Genomic DNA, 22094 nt, shown 5'->3' with positions numbered 1-22094 from the left:
AATCTAAAATAACAAACAAAACATAAATACAAAACAGAAACAGACTCACAGACATAGAATATAAACTTGTGGTTGCCAAGGGGGCGGGGGATGGGAAGAGAAAGACGGGGATTTCAAAATTGTAGAACAGATAAACAAGATTATACTGTATAGCACAGGGAAATATATACAAGATCTTATGGTAGCCCACAGAGAAAAAAATGTGACAATGAATATATACATGTTCATGTATAACTGAAAAATTGTGCTGTACACTGGAATTTGACACAACACTGTAAAATGATTATAAATCAATAAAAAAATGTTAAAAAAAAAAAAGTCTTCCCTTTGCAACACACACCAACACGAACTGGAGGTGGATAACACACAGGAGGGTCTAAATGTGAAAACTAGGTTGTGTTTTGTCAAGTTCCATTATGTTAAAAGGAAATCAGAAGAAGTGAAAGACAAAAGTCAGCTCTCCACAGAATATAGTGACAGGAACCAGCGCAAGCACTGTCCAACCAGCAGGTCAACCAGAACAGCCCCGCGAGGTGCAGAAGGCGCAGGAGGCAGTGAGAACCAGAGCGCCACCCAGAGGCTGCAGGAAAATGTCACAGGCAAGGAGGCTGGTCCAAGGGGACCAGAGCCTGGAGCTGAGGATGTGGACGAGGGTCTCAGCAGTCAGGTCACTGCCGAACCAAACGAGCAACTCTGAGCCCTGAAAAAGCACAGCTCGGATGGGTGGGGGTCTCCAGACTCAAGAGAGAAAGCTTCTGCTCAGGTCTAAGTTTTATGATTCTTTTTCTGTCCCAATCAAAATTTATTTATTTACTTATTTATTTATTTATTTTAAACAAACGGTCCTTTAAATTCTATAGAACTTTCCAATTTTCAAAAGTTTCGCACACATGATTTCACATAATCCCATAATAACCCTTTCCCCTGACTCCCTCTCCCCACTGGTAACAACGAGTTTGTTCCCTATAGCTGCGAGTCTGCTTTTTTTTTTTTTTTTTTTTTTTTTCCGCCAGTTTGTTGTATTTCTATCCCACATATGAGTGACACCATGCAGGGTCTGTCTTTCTCTGACTCATTCACTCAGCGCAGTGCCCTCCAGGTCATCCATGCTGCAGTAAATGTGTGTATTTACATCAGATCTCCTTTATCCACTCATCTGTTGATGGACGCTGGTTGCTTCTGTACCTTGGCTGTTATAAATAGTGCTGTAAAGCTTTGTGATTCTTTAACTCATACTTTCGCTTTCCTGAAACATTCACTACAGAGGCTAGTTCAGCACGTTTGATAATGACTGATAATCGTTGCAGGCTGGGTTCTCTGGGAAACAGGCCCTGCGTGCAGTTGAGAGGGCCGACGGTTTACTGGGGAGCAGCGTCTGTAAAAGAGAAACAAGGCGGCAGGGTCGGCCGGGGAGCCCCAGACCACCGCACAGAGCTGGCGAGCCGTGCAGGAGCTCCAGAGCACGGACGGCCCATCAGGGGGGGCCCGCGAGCCTGAGACGGCCAGGCCCTGTGCCACCGCCTTGCTCAGTCACTGGCTGGGGACGTGCTGGGAGGGGCATGACCGGGGCTGGGAAGCTGAAGATGGCCTTGACAGCTGGGGGCTGCCCGTTGAGCCCACTCCCTGCAGCTGGGCCTGGAGGGGGTGAGGGCAGGACTTCTCTGGCGGCCACAGTCATCTTCACATTATTAACGAGAACACTGTCATCAGATCAAGACATGGAAGTGCTGCCGCGGGGACACGGTCTCTGCTGCTTTGTTCTCATCAGCTGGCGGCAGCCCCACAGTGATGGAAGCCGGGCGCCACGGGGTCCTCGGCACATTTTCTGCCTCCTTCCATGCGGGACACTCTCCCCAGGATCGGCACAGCAGGGACTCCGAGTCCTCTCCTCTCATGCCTCCACCTCCAGGGGGACCTGGTGTTCCACCTACATCCTGGGATCATCTTCTGACCTCACCTGCCACTTAATCTAAAAATTCCGTACAGCAGGCTCTGAGAAAGTTACAGCTTCAGGACAGATCTTACCTTGGACGAGACGCATCCAAGGAAGAAAATGTCACCAAACCATGCTTTTCAACTTTCCGAAACACAGGCGGGTGTTCTTGACTTAGGATTCTTTGCTTGGTGTACAACACGGAGAAACGGCTTTTTACTATAAAGAAAGACAAAGGATACAGCAAGAATGTGGTGCATCCGGATGCTTGGATGCTGTCTGTCGGCCACAAGAAGTCTCCAACTTGTGCTACATCAGGCTACCATCATCACCACTTCTGGATGAAGGTTTTCAGATTTACAAAATAGATGGACTTTAAAGACACTCAAAAATAAACTCGCTGTGGCTGGGACAGAAGACACCAGGTCTGATATTTAAGCCACTAAGAATATTCCCAAACGGATATAATCTGCGTGACAACTCAAAGCTGAAACATCACCCACACAGATGCTGTCTGTGCTCAGATACGGCAAGAACCACTTCCTATGCACTGGTCTCTGAGGTCAATGAAAACAAAGCTGCACACAAACATCTGTGTGTGAACGCTAAGCCCATCCCCCAGGAAGCCCCAGATGCAGCCTGCCTCCGCGGAGGCAGACACAGCACGGCATCCCAGTGCAGGTGTGTCTAAGCCCCGCTCCTGCAAACGCCGCATAAGCTGTTGACATCTTGTTTGTAATTTCGCTGGAGAGCAAAATGTAAAAAAATTCAGGAGAGCCACACAGTGTGGATAAATATCACTCTTCTGAGAAACACAGGGCCGGTGTTAATACTCCGCGCTCAGCTGCGCCTAACTGGTAATCCGGTAGAGCACACTCGAAATCGAAATGAGGTGTTACTGCTGATCAGCAGCATCAGGGGGGCTGTCAGCCTTCTAACTCATTATCCACAGTTCCTTTCTCTTCAGAACTGACGGCATGACCAGGAATAATGTGAAACGTAGGCTGGAGTTTATACAAGACGCAACACTGCACTTTCAAACTGCTGATCTTCCTTTGATTTGGGTGGGAAACATTATTTTGGTCAAATTATTATTACCAGATGATGGCAACAGATCCCAGTTGATTCACACGTGATTTCAAGTCCACGGAGAGTGGAGGAGGAAGAAAATACTCCATGCTAACTGAGGCAAGGTAATGTACTCAAACGGTGATCAGCTACACCTGTCATCCTCGAGTAGAGGTCGTGGGGCCACTCTCCGGGGGGCAACCAGCCTCCTGACACGAGGGTGTGAGGCAGAGAAAACGCTGGCCAGGGAGAAGGCAGAAAGTGCAGTCTGGAAGAACAGAGGTCTCAGGTACTCGGCCTTCTGAGTAACAAATGTTCAGAAAACGTATGACGAGAACGGGGCAGGTGGGCTTAAAGGGAGACATTCTGTGAATGCCTGGACCCCTGTGAGCAGGAGCCCGGCGGCCTGGACACTCCGGGACAGGCCTCTGGAGAGGGCAATGAGCTCCCCGCCGGCCTGGGCCTGGCTGCTCCTCTCTTACTAAGAATGACTCAGCTATCTAACGTGGACAAAACATTTTCATTGAATTTTGAGTGTCAACATTTATTTGGGACTTAACAACTGAAGAAAAATAGAGCTAAAATAAGGAACTACCTAATCTTAAAAGTAAGATGACTACATTTCTTGCTGAAAAAAGTAACGCTTTTCTTACACCACGTACACTCCCAGCACAGGACAGTGTCTCTCTAGTCACTGGCCACGCTGCTGCTGAGCAGGGGAAGCACTGAGGAGGGAAGGCCTTCCTACATGCTCTTCAGTCCCGAAGACCAAGCTCAGACATCGCCTCTTGAGAAGGACCCACTTCAGCCACACCTCTCACTGCATCCCCGGGCAGCACGCCGCTCAGCTAGACAGGCACCAGGCCCACTCCACCAGGAGATGCTGGACTTGAGAGAAGGGACCCTCTGTTAGCCATCTTGCGTCCCCAATACCCTCAACAGTGGCAGGCACACAGTGCTTCTTAATAAGCACTGATACAATTTCTTACAATTTCTTAATTTAACTTCTAATTTCTTAATAAGCACTGCATGCACAAATGAATGAATGAAAAGTGAAAAAAAGGAAGACAGGAAATTCTGATTTGAGTGCTTGTGCACAGACAGACACGAGGAAATGCCCATGGTTAGGGAAGGACCACTCACACTCCGGTATCACAGACCCTGGTGAGCACGCACCCGAGAAGGAAAACCGAGAACAGAGCTGCGCTTCCAGACGTCACAGCAAAGTTTAATGCTGGGCTAGATCATCACTCAAAGGGCGGTACTTCTCTTGGTTAATGAATAAAAAGAAAAAATATTTCAAAAGACTTAAAATACAAGGCAAAGCCATCTAAAGGAAACATGAGATGTAAGGAAAAAAAGAGAGGGGGCGATCTAGTGCCCCCTCCCGTGTTTTAGAAATGGGCCAATATAAATTGTTGGAAAACCTCACTGAGCCATGAAAACCCAGAAAGGGCAAAGGATCCCACCTGCAAGCAAAACCGAGGCTCCCCTGCTCAAAGCACAGACCGGGGGCGTGAGGCGTGAGAGCAGAGCACGCCGAGAACGCGCGGCCAAGGAGACCGTCCGAAGAGGAGTGCATTCCTCCTCCTGAAACTCACTTGCTGCAAGAACAGGCCCTTTTAGAAATTCTGGTTCACGTTCTTTTAAGAGGTCGCGGAATCTTCCTTTTTAAGACCGAGGTAAATAAAAGCAGCCATGTAAAATCAGAGCGCATCGCAGGGAGATGCGAACACAGAAGGCGAGGGTCTCGGGGGTCTAGACGGTGGCCGCACAGCCTCCTGCTGTCCCTGTGCCAGGACACGCGTGTCACAAGGCCTCCCCAGGACCGGATACGCCGAACGGAGACAAACACCCAGACACTGCACGTTCAAAGTTGTCAGTTCAGTACATAAGTAAACACTCTACACAAATCTGAAAAGAACAAATGGATTATCTGCAAAGGAACAAAACTCAGGCGGCCTCAGTCTTGCAGTCTGCGACACCAAGCTCCAGCAGTGTGGCCGATGGCTCCTGGCAGGCCACGCTGAGAACACAGGGCCCAGGTCACAGACGGAGCAGAGCCCCCGAAGCAGACCAGGTGCCCGCTGCTGACTCCAGCACATGATCAAGATAACTCAACTACAGCTAACAAAATTCAGCATTTTGTGGAAAAATGACTATGATTCAAAAAGTATAGAGCCAGCTATATGTGTTTGAAGGCTAAAAAAAGATAGTCTTAAGCTGGAAACATGTCAGCCACATACCTCACTACCTCAGCGTGCTAAACTGTTCCTATTCCAGCAAACACAGAGATTAATCAAAGTAATCCCCAAACAAGGGTGCAGGTGCATAAGCACTGTGAACACTGAGTCATATTTATACCACTGAAATTAATATGGTTATAAAAATTAAATCTGCAAAACCATTAACATCAGAAAATAAATTCTAAAAAATATTATAATAAACTAATCTGGATATAAAATGGTTAAAATTAAAAAAAAGTGAGAAGTACAACTGACACATGCGACTGAAGTAAAAGCACCAGCAGGGGGTGTGGGTAGAGCTCAGAGGCGGAGCATGTGCTTAGCAAGCCCAAGGTCCTGGGTTCAGTCCCCAGCAACTCCACTAAACAAATAAGCAAACAGATAAATAAACCTAATTACCCCCTAAGAAAAAACTACACACACACAAAAAGTAAAAGCACCACCAAATACTGCTTATTCTTGATATGGATAATAAAAAGGAAAAAGGTTCAAGTAGCAGTTTGTTAATTTAAAGACAATTACTGGAATGACAGTAAAAAGTATGTCTTCCAAATCACAAGGCATCAAGCGAACGTCAAGAATCTCTCACCCCATAAATAAAAGTACAAAATAAACTTTAATGTTAATTATCACACATACAAAAATAATAAATATAAGTAAGTTAAATTTCTCTATCAAAGACCAGGTCAATTAGAACCGGCTTTCAAACACAGAAAATTAACAATAAAATACAGGAAATGACGTATCTGGTGCACGTGGGCACAAGCACACAGCAAAGCAGCATCAATATTAAGTGAAAAGGTTTTCAGGGGGACAAAAGGAATCATTTCAAACAGGCTAAAAAAGTAACTCACAATTAGCTATGACACTAGCAGACCTTTATGAAACTAGTAACACAGCAGGGAAGTAGAGCAAATACAGAAACTGAGGGGGAAATGCAGTTATAGTGGGAGACGTTAATGCGCTCTGGCAGACAGCAGAGCAACAGACTACCACACAGCAGATCTGAACAGAGTAAGACTGATGTAACAGACACAGAGAGAGGCAGGGAGAGAAAACGTCACAGACTCTGACATTCACAAAACATTATGTAAAGTTATTTTTCTAAGATATGTGAATAAAACCCTCAAAGGTGCAGATGCACAGGTCACAGACACACTCACTGCACTGGGGGCCCAGCCCGCCACTGAGAGTCTGAGCTGAAAATTTTCAACTACTTGGGGGATTTTAAAACACTCTGGTGAGCAACACTCAAGTTTACAAAAAACTCAAACAACTACAATTATACAATGAGAATTATTATTGTATATTCTATTATTATATAAAAGCTATTGTATAAAATATTCTACAAAAATTATTAACAATGAGAATGCTGTATAACTGAAATTGGTCAAATCTGAAACAGGAAGAAAATCTGTCCATTTTAATTTTCTATAGTAAAAGACACAAAAAAGCAAAACTGAGTTTTAAAGTCAAAAAGCTTTTTAAATGAAAAGACAACCTACAGAATGGGAGAAAATATTTGCAAATGATGTGACTGACAAGGGACTAATTTCCAAAATATACAAACAGGTCATATGCCTTAATATCAAAGAAACAAGCAACCCAATCCAAAAATGGGCAGAAGAGCTAAACAAGCAGTTCTTCAATGAAGATACACAAACGGCCAATAGGGCATATGGAAAAAAATGCTCAGCATTGCTAATTGTTAGAGAAATGCAGATCAAAACTACCATGAGGTATCACCTCACACCAGCCAGAACAGCCATCATTGAAGAGTCTACATATGATAGCCAGGACATTGGGGATGTCAGTCTGGGGACCTGACGGGAGACAGGGATGTGCAGGGAGGCAGAGGCCAGACCAGGAAGGGCCGTGAACACCTTGCTGGGGAGTTGCACCTCTGACCAAAGGCCCTGGGAACCAGACTTACAGAACGCCGAGGACATTCTGGTGAGTGAGGGAGACAGACCAAGGGCTAGTGAGCGGGAGCGCGGCAGGGGGTAGGCTGCGCCGGGACGGGCGACGCGCAGAGCCCGAGCGGAGGGAGAGGCGGTCCGCGCGCTCAGCTCGGAGCACGGCCGCCGGACGGACGATAAGAAGTTATTTTCTGACTTTAAGATCACGCAAAGGTCTACCCTCCTTTAAAGAAAAGCAAATTTCATTAGACTCTTCACTTGCAGTGAGAAGACACGCAGCAGCCTCCACAGACGCCCAGCTCGGCAGCACACAAGCCCGCCCGTCGCCGCGGTTCCGCGCTGACTCGCGGCCCGGCCGGGGCACACGGGCAGGGGCCCCTCCCGCCGCGGCGCCTCCGCCGCAGCCGCAGCCGTCGCGGCCTCTCCAACCCGAGCTTCCGCTTTCCGGCTAAAAACTTTTCTTTCACGTCTCGTCAACTTCCATACCAACACAATCAGCTGTCTGTCTTTTCTGGGCCATTGTTCACAAAACAGAAAAAAACAAAAAACACTTCACTTCCAGAGTTTCCAGGTACGCGGAAAGTTGAGAAATAAGCCCCCAGTGAGACACCGCCGCGGGGGTCCCACCACCCCAGGGGGCTCCCGACGCCCGCTTCCGCACACTCAGAAAGTGCCCCCGACCTGCAGGTTCGCTCAGAGGCCTGAGGTCCCCGCCCAGCGTCACAAGCACGCCAAACGCTAGGGGTCACTGTCCCAGCCACACGCCACGGCCAAGCAAAACGAGCCACAGAAAATGGACAACACAGCAAGAATCTGGACAGCCATCCCCCAAACTGATGGAGAAAGAAGACGGCTCATCCAAACCGTCCGCACGCTAATTCTCAGCAATCTGAAGGGAGAGAAAACGCTCCTTGCGTATCTCCTGCTGCTCTAACAACGCACACGACGTGCTCAAGCTTTACTGTGAGGTTTCCATGCGTGTAGCCCTAACGCCATCCGTCTCTGCCGTCTGCCCCGGGAGGGCTCCTGGCAGGTCTGCTGCGGTAGAACTTCAGGGGACCCACCCCGAAGGTGTCACCTATCTGCGGACCGAGTGGCGCACAGCGTGAGAGTGGCCGGCAGGCCCGGAGGCTCAGGGCACCTGGGCTGCGACAGACAATCCCAGGCATGTAATTCCACACTTCCCAAACATCTTGTCTCCAGTTTCCCTTCCTCCGAGGCAGCTGAGTAACTCAGTATATCCTGTTGGGTCGATCCCAAGTTTCTCACCTGTAAGTCGCAAGGCCTGAGGAAAACTCGAGTATTAAATTTCAAAGTTAAAAGGTCCACTGAACATGGCTCCTTTCAGCTCAAATGCTGTATCTAATAATTCAAATTATTAACACGCTGGAATAGGAGCATCAAATTGTAACCGTGAGCAACGCATTCGAAGAATCTCTGTAAAGGACTGGACATTTACAGTGCTTCCATCTTGCAGTTTGCAGGGCTCGTAAACATTTCATGGTCAGAGGCCGACACCAGAATGACCCTGTGCTCCGGGAACGGAGGACCCGGCCTGTGTTTTACTGTCACCTCTCGTCCTACACAGGGCACGGCGCTCAGGAGACGACACCTGAGACCAGGGAGAAAGGGCAGGGCCGGCCACCAGCCTCCACTGCGACCCTGGCCTGTGAAGTCCTGGGGGTGTCAGGGCGCAGGTCACACGGTGCCACATCCCAAAAGCCACCAGCTGGAGTTGCTCCCAACCAAGGGCCTGACGTTAATAAAAAAGCAAGCCTGACGATGCCGTGAAGACGGCCAGGACAACGAGAGGCCCGTTACCACCTTAAATGCTGTACGTAACACATTAAAGCATGCAAGGTCCCACCGTACAGCACAGGGAACTCCACTCAATACCCTGTCGCGCCCTATAATGGAAAAGAACATAAAAACGAATATATGTATATGCATGTACATGTATGACTGACACATGACGCTGTGCACCAGAAATTCACACACTGTAACTGACTATACTGCAACAAAAATTTTTTAAAATATAGAAAAAAAAAAAACCCCAGTGTCATAAAGGTGACCCCACATTCTGGTCATGATGCCCAGGGGCTCTGGTTCTGCCTGCCAACCAGAACTCAGAGCGGCTCTGGGGACAGGGAAGTGTCTCTGTGGCCCTTGGTTCTCCAGGACCTCTGAACTGACACTGACATCTTTTCAGGGTTGCAATCGGTCATTTAGAATTACGGCAGTGCCCCGGGAGCTGCATTCAAAGCTGGAATCATTCTTTTAAAAGGAAAAACAAAATCCACTGAAGCAGCCAAATACTTGAAGTCATCAAGAAGAACTTCAATTCCAAGGATTTAGGAAGAATCTGTTTTCCGTGTTCACTTTATTTGCTCCTGTCCCTCCTCCACTCAGTAACAGCAAAGCAGTCCTTACAGTAAAAGGACCTAAAAAGTGGGAAGAGTGTGAGAGATCCGTGGAAGCCCTGCACCTCGGCGTGGGGACGAGGAGCAGCCGGGAGCGTTCTCACACTGGACAGTCTGGAATAAGTAATGACAAAGGAAGCTGAGGAAAGTGGGGCTGTGGGGACTGGTTAACTATAAAAGCACCACTCAGCCATCTGGCTCTGTTACTTGCTCATAAGAAAAAGTGCGCGCCACGGCCTGAAGAAAGAAAGGGGGCTGTGACCTAGTCCCGCTGGACACCTGTCCCGAACGCAGTGGCTCGTCCATGACTCAGGCCGAGTGTTTCCACTGCCTCTCTGAAGGAGCTTCTGATTTGTTTTCATCTTCAAAGAGTTATGAAAGAGCTACACTTCCACCGAAAGAAGAAGGTGGGGGAGAGGGGACGAACACTGCAGAATCGTTTATTGTGTGTAGTTCTCTTACATCCGTAATTCTGGTTTCTCTCCAGGCAATTCTCCTTCGTTAGGAATACCTGGAGTAGAACACCTGGGGCTACTAAGTGTGAAAAGATATAAATAAATGTGCGTGTGTGGTCTATAAAACCAACACTTAAGTGACTGGCAGCACATACAAAGCAGTTGTGCAAAGTGACAGCCGGCCCACCCCCTCTGCTTTTTCTGCACAACCCCGGGCTGCACCCATCCGGTGGAGGTACAACCCCTGGAGAGTCCTCTCACCCGCTCTGAGGAAGAGAACTGGGGGCTAAGCCCCGACCTGTGTGAGATCGCTCAGAACACGGAGGAACAAGAGACCTTGCACTAAAGGAAGACGGCTCCCACCGCAGCCCTGGACTCCCGGCCGGTCAGCTGCGACTCCCAGACGTGACGACGCCCAGACATCAGGCGCCTGGCAGGACCGTGCACCGCGAGTCCCCCTCCAATCCAGCATCACCTCCACACGCCGGGGGCTCGGGGGCGCAAGACGTGAGGCAGGAGGCCTGACGCAAACTTCCATCAAACTGTCATCTGATAGTAAAGGAAAAACAAAACCTAGTGCCCCCAGGATTACCCCTTCCTCTGTCAGCCCCTGAAGACGCCCCTGGTCACCTGCGCTCCCTGGACAGGTCACCCACTGCACTTTGGGCCTTCTGTCCAGGTGGCTTCAATCAGAACCTCCCCATCAATGGAGGGTGAGGACAACCCTCATGCACCGCCCGGGGTGGCCCCAAGAGTGCTTCTTCATCTTGGGTGGCTGGCGGAGGGAGGGGGGAGGCGGGGCAGGGAGATGATGTAGTAAGTAATTTGACTGGCCCTTACTTATAATATCATTTCCCACTTAAAATAAACAGGAAAAGAGGAGAATGAAATTGGGTGTGGCTTTTCAATTCCATGTTTGCAGAAGGCCCCCTGGAGCCCTGCTTCCCCAGCCCGTGGAGGCAAATTCATGTTCCCCTCGGCCAATAGCCCACTGGAGACAGTGCCTGCAGATCCCCAGGAAGCCGTTTCAGCAAAACCCTAAACCTTAAGTGCAGTCCCCTCCCCACAAGGACACAGATGTGCACTAGGGTGGGGACGTCACCAAGCGTCTGACCAATGGGAAACAAGTCTCTGAGATGAGGTCACAAGGCCCTGCTGGAAGGCCCCACTGCTTCTCTGTCTAAGTGATCACACCTATGTCAACTTAATTTTCAAATTTAAATCAAATAAAACTACTTAACGTTAAAATTCATGCTGCTCGGTCAGGCTAGCCACACTTCAAGCGCTAAACAGCCCATGTGGCCAGGGGTTACACAACTAGCCAGCACAGAATATGCCCACCATCACAGAAAGGTCCACTGACCAGAGCCGCTCTGGAGAAAAAGGCACCTGAGAGGTCAGATCCTCGGGGGCTAATCAGAGTCAAACGGATTTAGTCTTAAAACTAAATAAAAGCATAAAACTGCATGTCATGCTGAAAAAGACTCCCCTACCAACTTCCTATTTTAAAGGCTTCTTGTTTGGGGACTTTGGTCAAAGCTACACTCACAGGATCACAGGCTGGTAGAGCTGGCCAACAAGAGACCCCAGAACTTAGCTGGTCCCACCCCTCGCTGTACGGACATGGGAGCCAAGGTAAAGGTTACGGACCTGAGTCAGGGCCACCCAGCCTGCCAGTGGCAAAGCCTGATCTGAGAGGTGGTAGACATACACAATGGGGTATTTACTCAGCCATAAGAAAGAACGAAACAATGCCATTTGCCCCAACATGGATGGACTAGAGATGATCATACTAAGTGAAGTAAGTCAGCCGAGAAAGACATATCATACGGTAGCTTTTACACGTGAAATCTAAAAAAGGATACAAATCTTATTTACAAAACAGAAATAGACTCACAGACACAAAAAACAAACTGTCAGAGGGGAAGAGTGGGGAGGGATGAATTAGGAGTTTGGGATTAACAGATACACATCACTATGCATAAAAGAGATAAACGAGGCCCTACTGTACAGCACGGGGAACTAGACTCAATTTCTTGTAATAAACTATAAGGGAAAATAACCTGAAAAACCTGAAAATGTAAGTATGTGTATATATATGCACATGTCTGTGAAGATGGAGAACTGAGTCACTCTGCTGCACACCTGACACTAACCACACCTCAATCCGAAAAAATTAAACATGAACAAACCAAGCCCGCTCTGCTGCTGCCTTTCCCTACCTCCTCAACCCAGAGTTTCAGGTGAGAGAAGAAAACATCTTAATACACAAACACCACATAACCCCATGGAACGTGAGGTGAGCATTTAAGAGGCTCCGATCAGACAATAAACACTAACGAGCGAGGTCACTGCAGGGCACACGGAGGACCACAAGCGTGGCTGCTGGCCCCGCATGCCACGTCTCATTGGGCAGCTGAGACCTGGCCACCTTCAAGGGGAACAAAGAATGCCCAGCTGCAGCCAGACGGTAGCCCATGGGAGCGCGTCCTTAGTCACAGGAGAGGTCTCAGTGGGCCTGAATGGAGCCTGAGCAAATGCGCCGGAGGAGGAGGAGGGCAAAGGGCAGTCCCTGAGGGGCCAAGTGCATAAACAGAGACGCCGGAGGGAAAAGGCAGCAGGCCAAGTCTGCGTGTGACACAGCGTGCGACAGGGCACTTCTGCGGGCGACGGCGACAGCCCAGCAGGAGAGAGAGCTGCACAGGGAGCCCCAGGGACGCGGAGGGCGAGACCAGCCCCGGCCACACTCCACAGGTGACACAGAAGCCAGTCAGCCTCCGGGAAGGGAAAAAACAGGGTTGACTTAATCTGGTGGGGTGATCTGGATAAACGGACAAATAAGGGACCTAGAAGTCAAATGTCCCATGTGTGTGTGATTCCCATCTCTGTGATGTCTGAAAACCAGATGAGTAAGTAGCACTCTGAGGCCAGGATGCGTGGAAGTGCTGGCGTTAAACCTCCTCAGCTAATGCAGGCCGGCGCTGGGGCGCGGCGGGGAGGGAAACGCCTTGCTATCGAACTCTACTCAAACTACCCCATTTCTCTGCTCAAGACGGGGGAGGATGACGCATTACACGGCAGGCGGCGTGAAACGGCACCTCTCTAACAACTGTATTTTCTCATTCTCGGTCCTCTTGATGCTCTGACGTCTAGGGCCTTGCAGCAGCCCCAGGAGGCACGCCTTCCCGGGGTTAGAATAGAAGCTGCCAGCACGCCTTTGACGTGCAAACCAGCCAGCCCCAAATCCATGCCCCAACCCCCTCTTTAATGGGCTCTCGCACCCTGGGACGCTATGCGCTGCCCAAATCACCTGGGGCCCAGGCTCAGGGCCACCAGGGACCACACCCACAGCCCAGATCCCTGGAAACTTAAACTGGCCAGTCCAAGCCCGCTTAGTCGGCTAACTGCCTTGCCCGCCGGTCTCCTTCCGCAGAAACCACCCTCACTTCCTCCCCCAACCTTTTCTTTTCACCCTGGAGCTTCTCCTTACAGGACCCGCCACACCTGCCGCTCCAAAGGGTCTGTGAGGACAGTAGCACCTCCTTCCTTCCTGCCCACCGTTCTCCTGTCTGCGTGTCTCCCCACACCTGATAAAACAAGTCCCTGGACCAGTAACACGTCTCACCTGCTGAATCCAGAAGGTTCTCAAAGTCCAGTGAATTATTTGACCTTGAAAGCCATGCACCAAGTGCCTGACATTTCTACCCCAACCTCCTTTTCCCCGATGTAGGCAGCCACTTCAAGGGCCACCACCAAAGGGTCACTTGTGAAAAGGGCCACTCAGAATTTTCTGACTCAGAAAGTCGCTCCTGGAGCTCTGGCACATCTGTTCCTACGGTGGACTCTGCAGTTGTAAGGTGCACTCTGTGAGGACGCCTGGACTCAGCCATCTGCCCCCTCCGGCGCCTGGAGCAGTAGGTGCCCAATAGCCGTGTCCAACGACCGAGCAGCCCATCCAGGAACAGGCGTGTACTGGTACAGACAGCCCAGGGCTCCGGCCCGAACATCCGGACTCCTAAGCGCAGGGCGGCACAGCGCTGAAGTAAGGAATGGGTTCCAGACTGAGACCAGAGGTTAAATCTCTGTCTGCCATTTGTCAGATGTGCAGCCTTGGCCAAGTCACCTAACACAACAAAGCCCCAAGTCTTCCATCGATAAAACTGGGAAGACAGAATCTGCTTCGAAAGGAAAAGTTAAACAGGATGGCCCGAGTAAAACACTCACATTCTCATCAAGACGGTGATGTAAATTCATTTCATGGGGTCCCACACCGTCATTCTCATACTCCCATTTGAAAGACATAGCAATGTAGACGAAACATGTTTTTAGAAGAGAGGAGGGTATAGCTCAAGTGGTAGAGCACGTGCTTAGCATGCAGGAGGTTCCAGGTTCAATTCCCAGTACCTCCTCTAAAAATAAATAAACGAATAAACGTCATTACCTACCCCCTCAGAAAAAGTAAGATTTAGAAGAAGAGTAAAATTAAGGAGTCATAGCCTCAGTTTAAAAACGTGACAAACATCTCCATGAACCGGCAACAAGAGAAACTCCAGGTGGCACACAGACTGGGAGACACAGGCAAAGGAGGCTGGAGGCCAGCCTCTGAGGGGCCCAAGTGATCCCTCTGGACACGGAGGCAGACGGGGAGGTGTGCCCGCCGACACGGACGGAGTTGGGAGCCTTCACGTGCTCTCTCGGAGCAGTGATGCCTGCAGCAGCTCACTGCACGGGAAACACTGCTGTTGCCTATTTCAAAGGTCCCCTTCCGGGAAGCCCTGACTCCCACGGGCGGCGGCAGCTCTGCTAACGCTCTTCTTTCCTGCCTTCTAACTCCCTTACCTCTGCTTTCTTCCAGCCCTTCTCTTTTTTATAGACAATCTTTACGCAGTGTCCCTTCAGTGATTTGATGTGCCTTAATAATTCCACTGCTTCCAAAGGGAGCCTTTCCCACACCTCGGTAAGTATTCACCTTCACATCCTCATAAGCCATCTCTTCATGCGGCGCTGACTTGTGGAAAGTAGCAGTGAGGGCACTTAGTTCTCAGAGAAGGACCACACAAATGACAACCTGCCTTCTGGAGCTAGACACAGAGTGAGAGCAGAAACGGAAACAGAAGCAGTTCGAGTTCATCACTCATTCATGTTCACTATGCAGATGAAAGCTTTACAGAGCTGTGACTAATAGATACTTGTCCTCTCATAAAGGCAGCTCATCCCTGGCAGGTGGTAATGTAGCAGGAGCCACGCCCTCTCTAACCCAGACGTCCTGGACGCGAGAAGGCCCTGAGCCCGCCGTGTGGGACACTCAGGACCACGGGCTGTCCTGCTGCAGGACAACTAGACCTGCCGGAGATCAGTGATAACAGAAAGAAAGGGAAGGCAAAGTGTGGGGAGGAGCTGCCTTCGAGGAGAAGGGATGGCGGCGGAGGGCGCCTGCAGCTTCTGGTTCTTAAACTGGGGGGGCGGGGGCAAGGGTGCCAAGTGGGAGCTTTATCCTCTTGCTTCAGAACTTGTACATGTGTTGTGGATCCTTTAGTAAATGCATCAAGTGTTCAGCAGACACCTGTGCAAGTGACGGACTTCATGAAAGCTCCTGTCACAGACGACTCCTCTGCACAGGTTTCAGTCACAAGAGGGCGGCCCCAGGAAACATAGTGACCAGAACAAAACACGGGGTAAATCTGGGGAAGGAGGACAGCCCTCAGGACACAGAGGGGACCACAGGCCTGAGCGCCAGCAGTCAGCTGGGTCCTGGGCCAGCAGTGTCCACGTCTGTTTTATTCCACAAACCCAGGAGTCCACGAAGAGCCTCCCCTGCAGCCCGGCCTCCCGCTCCAGCCAGCTCTGCAGCAAATGCTCGCTGGATCTTTCTTTTACGGTCGTAAGGCTGATCTCACACCAAGCTAAGCACACGTCTCTCCAACTGTGAGTCATTTCTAGATAAGCAACAGCGAGCTTCCAGAACCTGTAATTTGGCTCTAGCACCGTCCTCCAGGCGGCAATAATCAGGCCGCTTGTCTAATACCTTTGGACAAGAAAGACTTCACTTTTAACAGATCAAAAGCCACAACCCCTGTTCTACCTTTGGAGAGACATATGTGATCAACACGTGGACAAAGGGACACATACAAAGGCTGCAACCTCGTTAGTAGCCAGAAAAACATATGTTAGAAACAGTGAGGTTTTTATACGTCAGTTTGCATATATTAAAAGGAAACTCATCTCCAGGGCTGGTTAGGGAAATTTACGTAAGATTAACGTACGTTTACATACACATCTATGTGACCTTTTTGAAGAACAGTTTGGCAATATCAGTGCTTAAAATGCGCACACATCCCCACCTAATAACGTCCCATCTAGGCACCCGTACAGGAAAAATTCTCCCACAAGGGAAAAAACAAAACCACAAGAACATTCTTCGCAGCACTATCTGTAAAAGAGGAAAAAAGGATACACACATCCATCATTTTTACTTGTCTTAAAGTAAAACTGAAGATCTAATATATGAATTTTTTGACAAGAATCTTAAAAGATAAATGTATTAGTAGACACTTACTTCAAAAAGAAAGAGGATGGAGTCCAGCTCCTCCCTTTGTGACTTATTATTCCCTGGAATATATTAAAAAAAATTAGTTACCATAACAACATGCAAATTTTAGGATATTAAAAATTATGTTAAAAGGTATCATGAAACATTTGAGCCTCAACATACATTTATTTAGTCAAAACTCCCGGGAGGGAGTGTGGAGCCTGGGGGAGAAGTGCAGGTGCATGACCCGCACCCAGCAGCTGCCCCCTCTGCCAGGCGGTTAATGCCGCGGCCCTGCCCCCGCACTGCCCCTCCTGGGCTTTCTGAGTTTCAATCAACCCATGGTAGGTAATTTATTTATTTCTCAGTGAGTCACTTAGGAGCTCAGATTGTGATAGGACACACCGCTAAAACAGAGTGCCAGCTCTGTGACACTGAGAGGCTGTGCAAAGTCCCGCATCTCCAGGCAAACGGCCCCCTGACAGTGATGACAGTCAACACACCGACGCCTCCTGCAGCAGCTCCCTGGGCGCCGTGCGCTACGTGCTTGCACACATCATCTGACTCAGGGTTGGCGAACTTCTTCTGTAAACATTTCAGGCTTCGCGGCCTGTCCTGCCACCACTCAGCTCTGCCATTATATCACAAAGGCAGCCAAGGAGCACACGTAAGTAAGTGGGTGTGGCTGCAGCCAAGTCACCTTTATTTATAAAAGCAGGCAGGGAGCTGGAAGTCGCTGACCCCAGGTCTAACAGAATCCCCACGGCCCTGTGAAGCAGGTGTCACTCATTCACTGAGCAGATCCTGAAGATGGTCACTCTGTCATGGGTTATTCCAGGACCTGAAGATGCCCGAGCCCAGATCCGGCCCTGAGGAAGCCTGCATCCTGCCGGAGGAAGCACTCAAGGAAGAAGGGAGAGAAGCAAGAGGCAGGTGGGGAAGGCCGGAAAGGATGGCGTGCGGCTCTGATCGGGAAGTCAGGGGGCATCTTGCCGAGGAGCAGGCATCTGAGCAAGGATCTTAAGGAGGTAAGGAAGCAAGCTTGAGGAAATGGGGGTGTGGAAATGCGGGGGAAATGGGATCCAGGCAAAGGGGCTGAGTAGGTCTGGATGGACAGAAGACAGCGAGGAGGCCCTGGTGTCTGGAGCACAGGGGAGGTCAGAGAGCGGGTGGGGTCAGACGGGGCAGGCAGGTGGGATGTGAGGCCACTGCAGCGACCTCAGGAATGGGAAGGTGCTGGAGGATTTGGAGATCTGGGCCTCACAACCCGGGTGCTCACACTTGAAATATCCCTCCATCTGCTCTTAAGGGATTTGGGTGGGGTGGGGGTCAGGTGGGGAGGGTGCAGAGTGGAAGGGGAGATGGCATCTGAGGTGGAGGCGATGTCCAGGTGAGGCCCATGAGCGCCTCAGCATTCCTGGCACCGGCTGCGAGCAGAGGCCGATGATTCTGGGTGGATTCTGAAGGTAGACCCGGGTTTTGGCCCTAACTGCTGGAAGGCCGGACTGACCGCGGAGGACTGCATTCGCCCAGGAGCGCCTTCCTTCGTTCTCTGGTTGTGGTACACTTTGAACGCTATTTTCAGCGACAGCATCCTAGACGGCCCGCTGTTCCTCAACTGCCCGCATCACCACACACTGCTGACCTTTCACGCCCCAATTTCTGCTCTTACCTGGGCTTCTGGACAAAACAGTTTCCTGGCAGCATTCCCAGCTACTCCTTTATCTTCCTCTTTGGCCCATAAAGGAAGGAATTACCCCAAATCTCCAACCGTCACTCTCTGACTCCATGCACACTTTCTCCCTTGGCAACGGCATCACAGCCCCTCTCTTCTCCCAAGCCCCAGTCCCTCCATTTTCCTGCCCACCCGCACCTGGGTGTTCCCGGGCCCTCAGGCCCACACTGCCCAAAGCCACATTCATGCTCCGCTCCCCGCCACCTGGCTCCCCTCAGGGCTCCCGCTGCGGCAGCGGCAGCTTCGGAACCAGACTCAACATCTTGAAAGCATCTCTGACTGCTCCCTCTCATAGCCCTTTCCCATGTCCAAGCCCACCCATTGGGATGCAACACTCTTTGCCCTTAGCTGTCCCCTCCCTGGATCAGATGTCACCAGACCGCACCTGGATGACAACATTAGCCTCCTCATTGGTCTTTCTGCCTCTGGTTCACTCACCACCTGATAAGACACTGTCTTAGTAGCAAACATTTTCGGGAGCTCTAACCACCTAAAGAACAAAGTCCAAATGCTGTAGCCTGGAATATAAGGCTCCTTGTAGGTCTAGTGTAATCTGATTTCCTGCCATACTTTGTCCTGGAATCCCTGACAGAAGGAAACTGAGTCAGAGACAGGTGGAGTCACTTGTCCAAGGAGAAATAGCTGGAAGGTAGGGCTGGGGTCCAAACCCAGCTGGCTCCCCAGGCTACGCCATCCTGCCACCTAAACACGGAGCAGAACGTGCAGTGTGTATTTATTGGCTTGGTTTTCAAAGAACATTTTATACACGTGCATAGGGGCACAACCACCAACACATATAAACACAATATATTAATAACAGGCAGGAAACCTGATAGCGGTGGCCTGTGCAGAGCAGGCTGGGGCGTCCGGACAAAGAGACGTGTCAGTCTGCATTCCAAACTCTCCGGTGGAATCTGAATTTTTTTTAAACCGTGTGCATATGTTACTTTTCTTTCTTTCTTGTTGAGTAAATGATGCCTCTGGAACTCACGCTTCTGTGGGTTTCCTCTCCTCCCGTTTTCCCCTTAGCTGTTTGTTGTTTGATTAACGCCTGTTCAACAGAGAGCTCACGGGAAGGACGCCAACCCTGGAGGGCACGCAGCTTTGCTAAGCGTCTGGCAGGAAAGGAAGCTTAAAAGCATGTCGCTCGTGGCTTGTGGCACATACAACCTCTGAAAACCTCCTGAAAGTTTAAAAAAAAAAAACTGGTATACCCAAAAAAATTGTTTTGTAGAAATTCTTACCTTTTAATTTCAAACTATTTTCCAGTGTTATAAAATTTTCATAGAAGATGAAATAGATCTGAGAATAGTTGGTCTCAAAAAACTGCTTGAGATCACTTGTCTCCACGTTGTCTGAAAAGAAAAAGTTCCCATTGGTGACAATAACCTCACACGATCTACAGACTTTGCAGACTTTTCAGAAATGAACACGTCAAAACGAGCCGTACCCCCTTATAAGAGAAGGAAAACAAAGCAAAGAGGATCCCCATCTACTCCTTCTCCACCGAAGGAGAGCTCCGAAGTGGCCTGGGCACCCCTCCCCACCCCGGACCTCAGGGTCAGAGCCGGGGGGTGGGGGGCGGGGGGTCACAGCACTTACAGACCAGCTAGAGGACCAGGGGTCCTGGGAGGGGCGAGATGACTTCCTGTGAGGGACAGGGAAGCAGAAGTTCTTGGAAGAGGGGACTTCCAACCTGGACCAGAAAGAGGGATGGGCCTGCACATCTGGGAGACAACTCCACCAGTGGAGTCCTGCGTGGCCGGCCGCTGCCCCCTCCCGGCTGATGTGAAACAGCCCGAGAGAAGAGCAGGTGCTCCCCAGTCGCCCACCCACTTCCATCTGGGCCACTGGCCGCTGCCTTCCCTCCAGCTTCCCCGGGACCCATCCCACTGCAGCTCAGACGCGGTGGGACCCGCAAAGTGCTCCCAGAGTCCTCCTGAGCCGGGTTCCTCCCTGCTGGGCCAGTTTTGCTCAGCCAGGACTGCGGGGAGATAGGCGGGCTGCAGGGAACTTGGCCCACGAACAGCTCCCACCGGGATGAGCAACAACCCAGTCCTGGTCCCTCGCACCTCTGGCTGGAGTGGTCGCCCGCTGTCAGCACACCTTTGTGCATCTCCCTCTGTGAACAAGGGTGCGTGCGGTGCCTTCACAGCCGCATCCCAACCAAGGCGTCAGCTCTTTGGAAGAACACACCTTAGGAAACTCTAGAAAAATAACCTCAGGAAAACTAGAAACAGCTTCCTTAAAATTCTATGAGATTACTCAAGGAAAAAAAAATAATGTGTTGCTATTCAATGTATAACAGAGTCATATCCAATTTGGGGTCCTGATACTGTGAATGTACGTGAACACACACACTGCTGTGTTTAAATTCTATAAAGTTAACACTAACGCTGATGAAATGAGAGAGCTGTTTTCCTCTGATAACAACACAGCGCCTTTCATGCAAAAAACTCTGCCCTGGTTCTTTGAAATAATGCACACAAGGTGTAACTAAAGTCACATGCACCACCAATTTTACATTCTATTTCTTGCCCCAAAATAACACTGAGCACAGAGCAATGGAAGTTCCTAATAACTAACAAATTCCCCTGCATGCAAGCAGGTAACCATGAAACCAGTATCATCAACCCGCATGAATATTACCATTACATGGAATCCCTGAGTGCCCTCCACCAGCTCCAAGAAAGGGTTTTGTTCATTTTCACTCCAATACCTCCTGCTGGCCCTTCCACCACCCCGTTCCCTCTGAAGCACGCTTCCCCAGACGGCTCTGCTCCCGAGGCGGCTGAAACCCCCTCGGTCCACCCCAGACCAGGTCAGTGCCCCTGCTATCTCCCCACTGCCCTCTTTGTCCCTGTCACAGAAGGTGTCACGTTGTCCTCAATTCCTGGTGGAACTCCTGACGTAATTCTGATGGAATGATCTGTCTTCTCTGCTGGAGATACTCCCTGTCCTCAAAGAGCCCCCAGTCTGTCTGCTGCGTGGAACACAGCATTTAGTTCAATATTTTCTTTTTCTTTCTTTTTTAAAAAAATAGTTTTCATAACATTTATTAACTATGCAATATTTGCTTAAATATCCTGCTGTTAGATACTAAAGCTGGCTTTGTTTGGGTCTGAGATTTTTTTAATCTACATATTGTAAATAATGTATTGATGATATTCACCTTGAATATATATTTTTCCACATTTTGGACATTTAAAAGCATGTATTTCTAGAGGCAGAACCACTGGGTGAAGTGATATCGATGTTTTCAGCATTTAGTACATACTTCTAATTAGTTCAAAATTTCCTTGAACAAACTAAATAAAAGAAACAGCCTTACACACCATCATAGGATAGGGACCATGACTGCAAACCATCAGATCCCATGATGACAGGACAGTGGCCCAACCCTCCCCTCAGGTCCTTGGAGTTATCGAGACAGAGATTTCCTCTCTCTGCTGAGGACTCCTCTGCGCCGGAGCTCCTCAACCCTCGAGCTGGGCTCTCACCGCCCGCTGCCTGCACGTCTCCACGGGAGAGCCTGAAAGGCTTCTCAAATTAAACGCCTCCAAGAGAAGCACTGTTCTCCCCTCAAATTCTGTTCCTCCCGCAGACACCACCACCCACCCAGCTGCTCAGGAAACCTAGTCACCATCCTGGGTCCTTCCAGCTCCTTCGCAGCCCATCTCTGGGATGTCAGCTCCTCTCCCCACGGGCTCCAGGCCTGGGCCGCGCTCACTGGCCGCAGCCCCGCCAGGCACACGTCCCACCCACCCTCGCCCGGCTACAGCCGTGCCA

The 22094-nt window shown here is 50.0% G+C and overlaps 1 protein-coding gene across 2 annotated transcripts in view; it reads right to left on the bottom strand.

The window, feature by feature from the left end:
* Positions 1-22094, bottom strand: part of RALGAPA2 (Ral GTPase activating protein catalytic subunit alpha 2) — a 265476-nt gene that overhangs the window by 218408 nt on the left and 24974 nt on the right. For both annotated transcript variants that reach the window (XM_032461744.1, XM_032461746.1), the window contains exons 2-3: positions 19550-19660; positions 16598-16650 (exon numbers count right to left, since the gene is read on the bottom strand). In XM_032461744.1, coding sequence (XP_032317635.1) covers positions 16598-16650; positions 19550-19660 — 164 coding nt within the window. The remainder of the gene's footprint in view (positions 1-16597; positions 16651-19549; positions 19661-22094) is intronic.

The sequence above is a fragment of the Camelus ferus genome, chromosome 19 (genome assembly GCF_009834535.1).
Source record: "Camelus ferus isolate YT-003-E chromosome 19, BCGSAC_Cfer_1.0, whole genome shotgun sequence".
In the NCBI taxonomy this organism is placed as follows: domain Eukaryota; kingdom Metazoa; phylum Chordata; class Mammalia; order Artiodactyla; family Camelidae; genus Camelus; species Camelus ferus.
The sequence above is the reverse complement of the archived record's forward strand: the minus strand, read 5'-3'. Positions and strand labels throughout refer to the sequence as shown.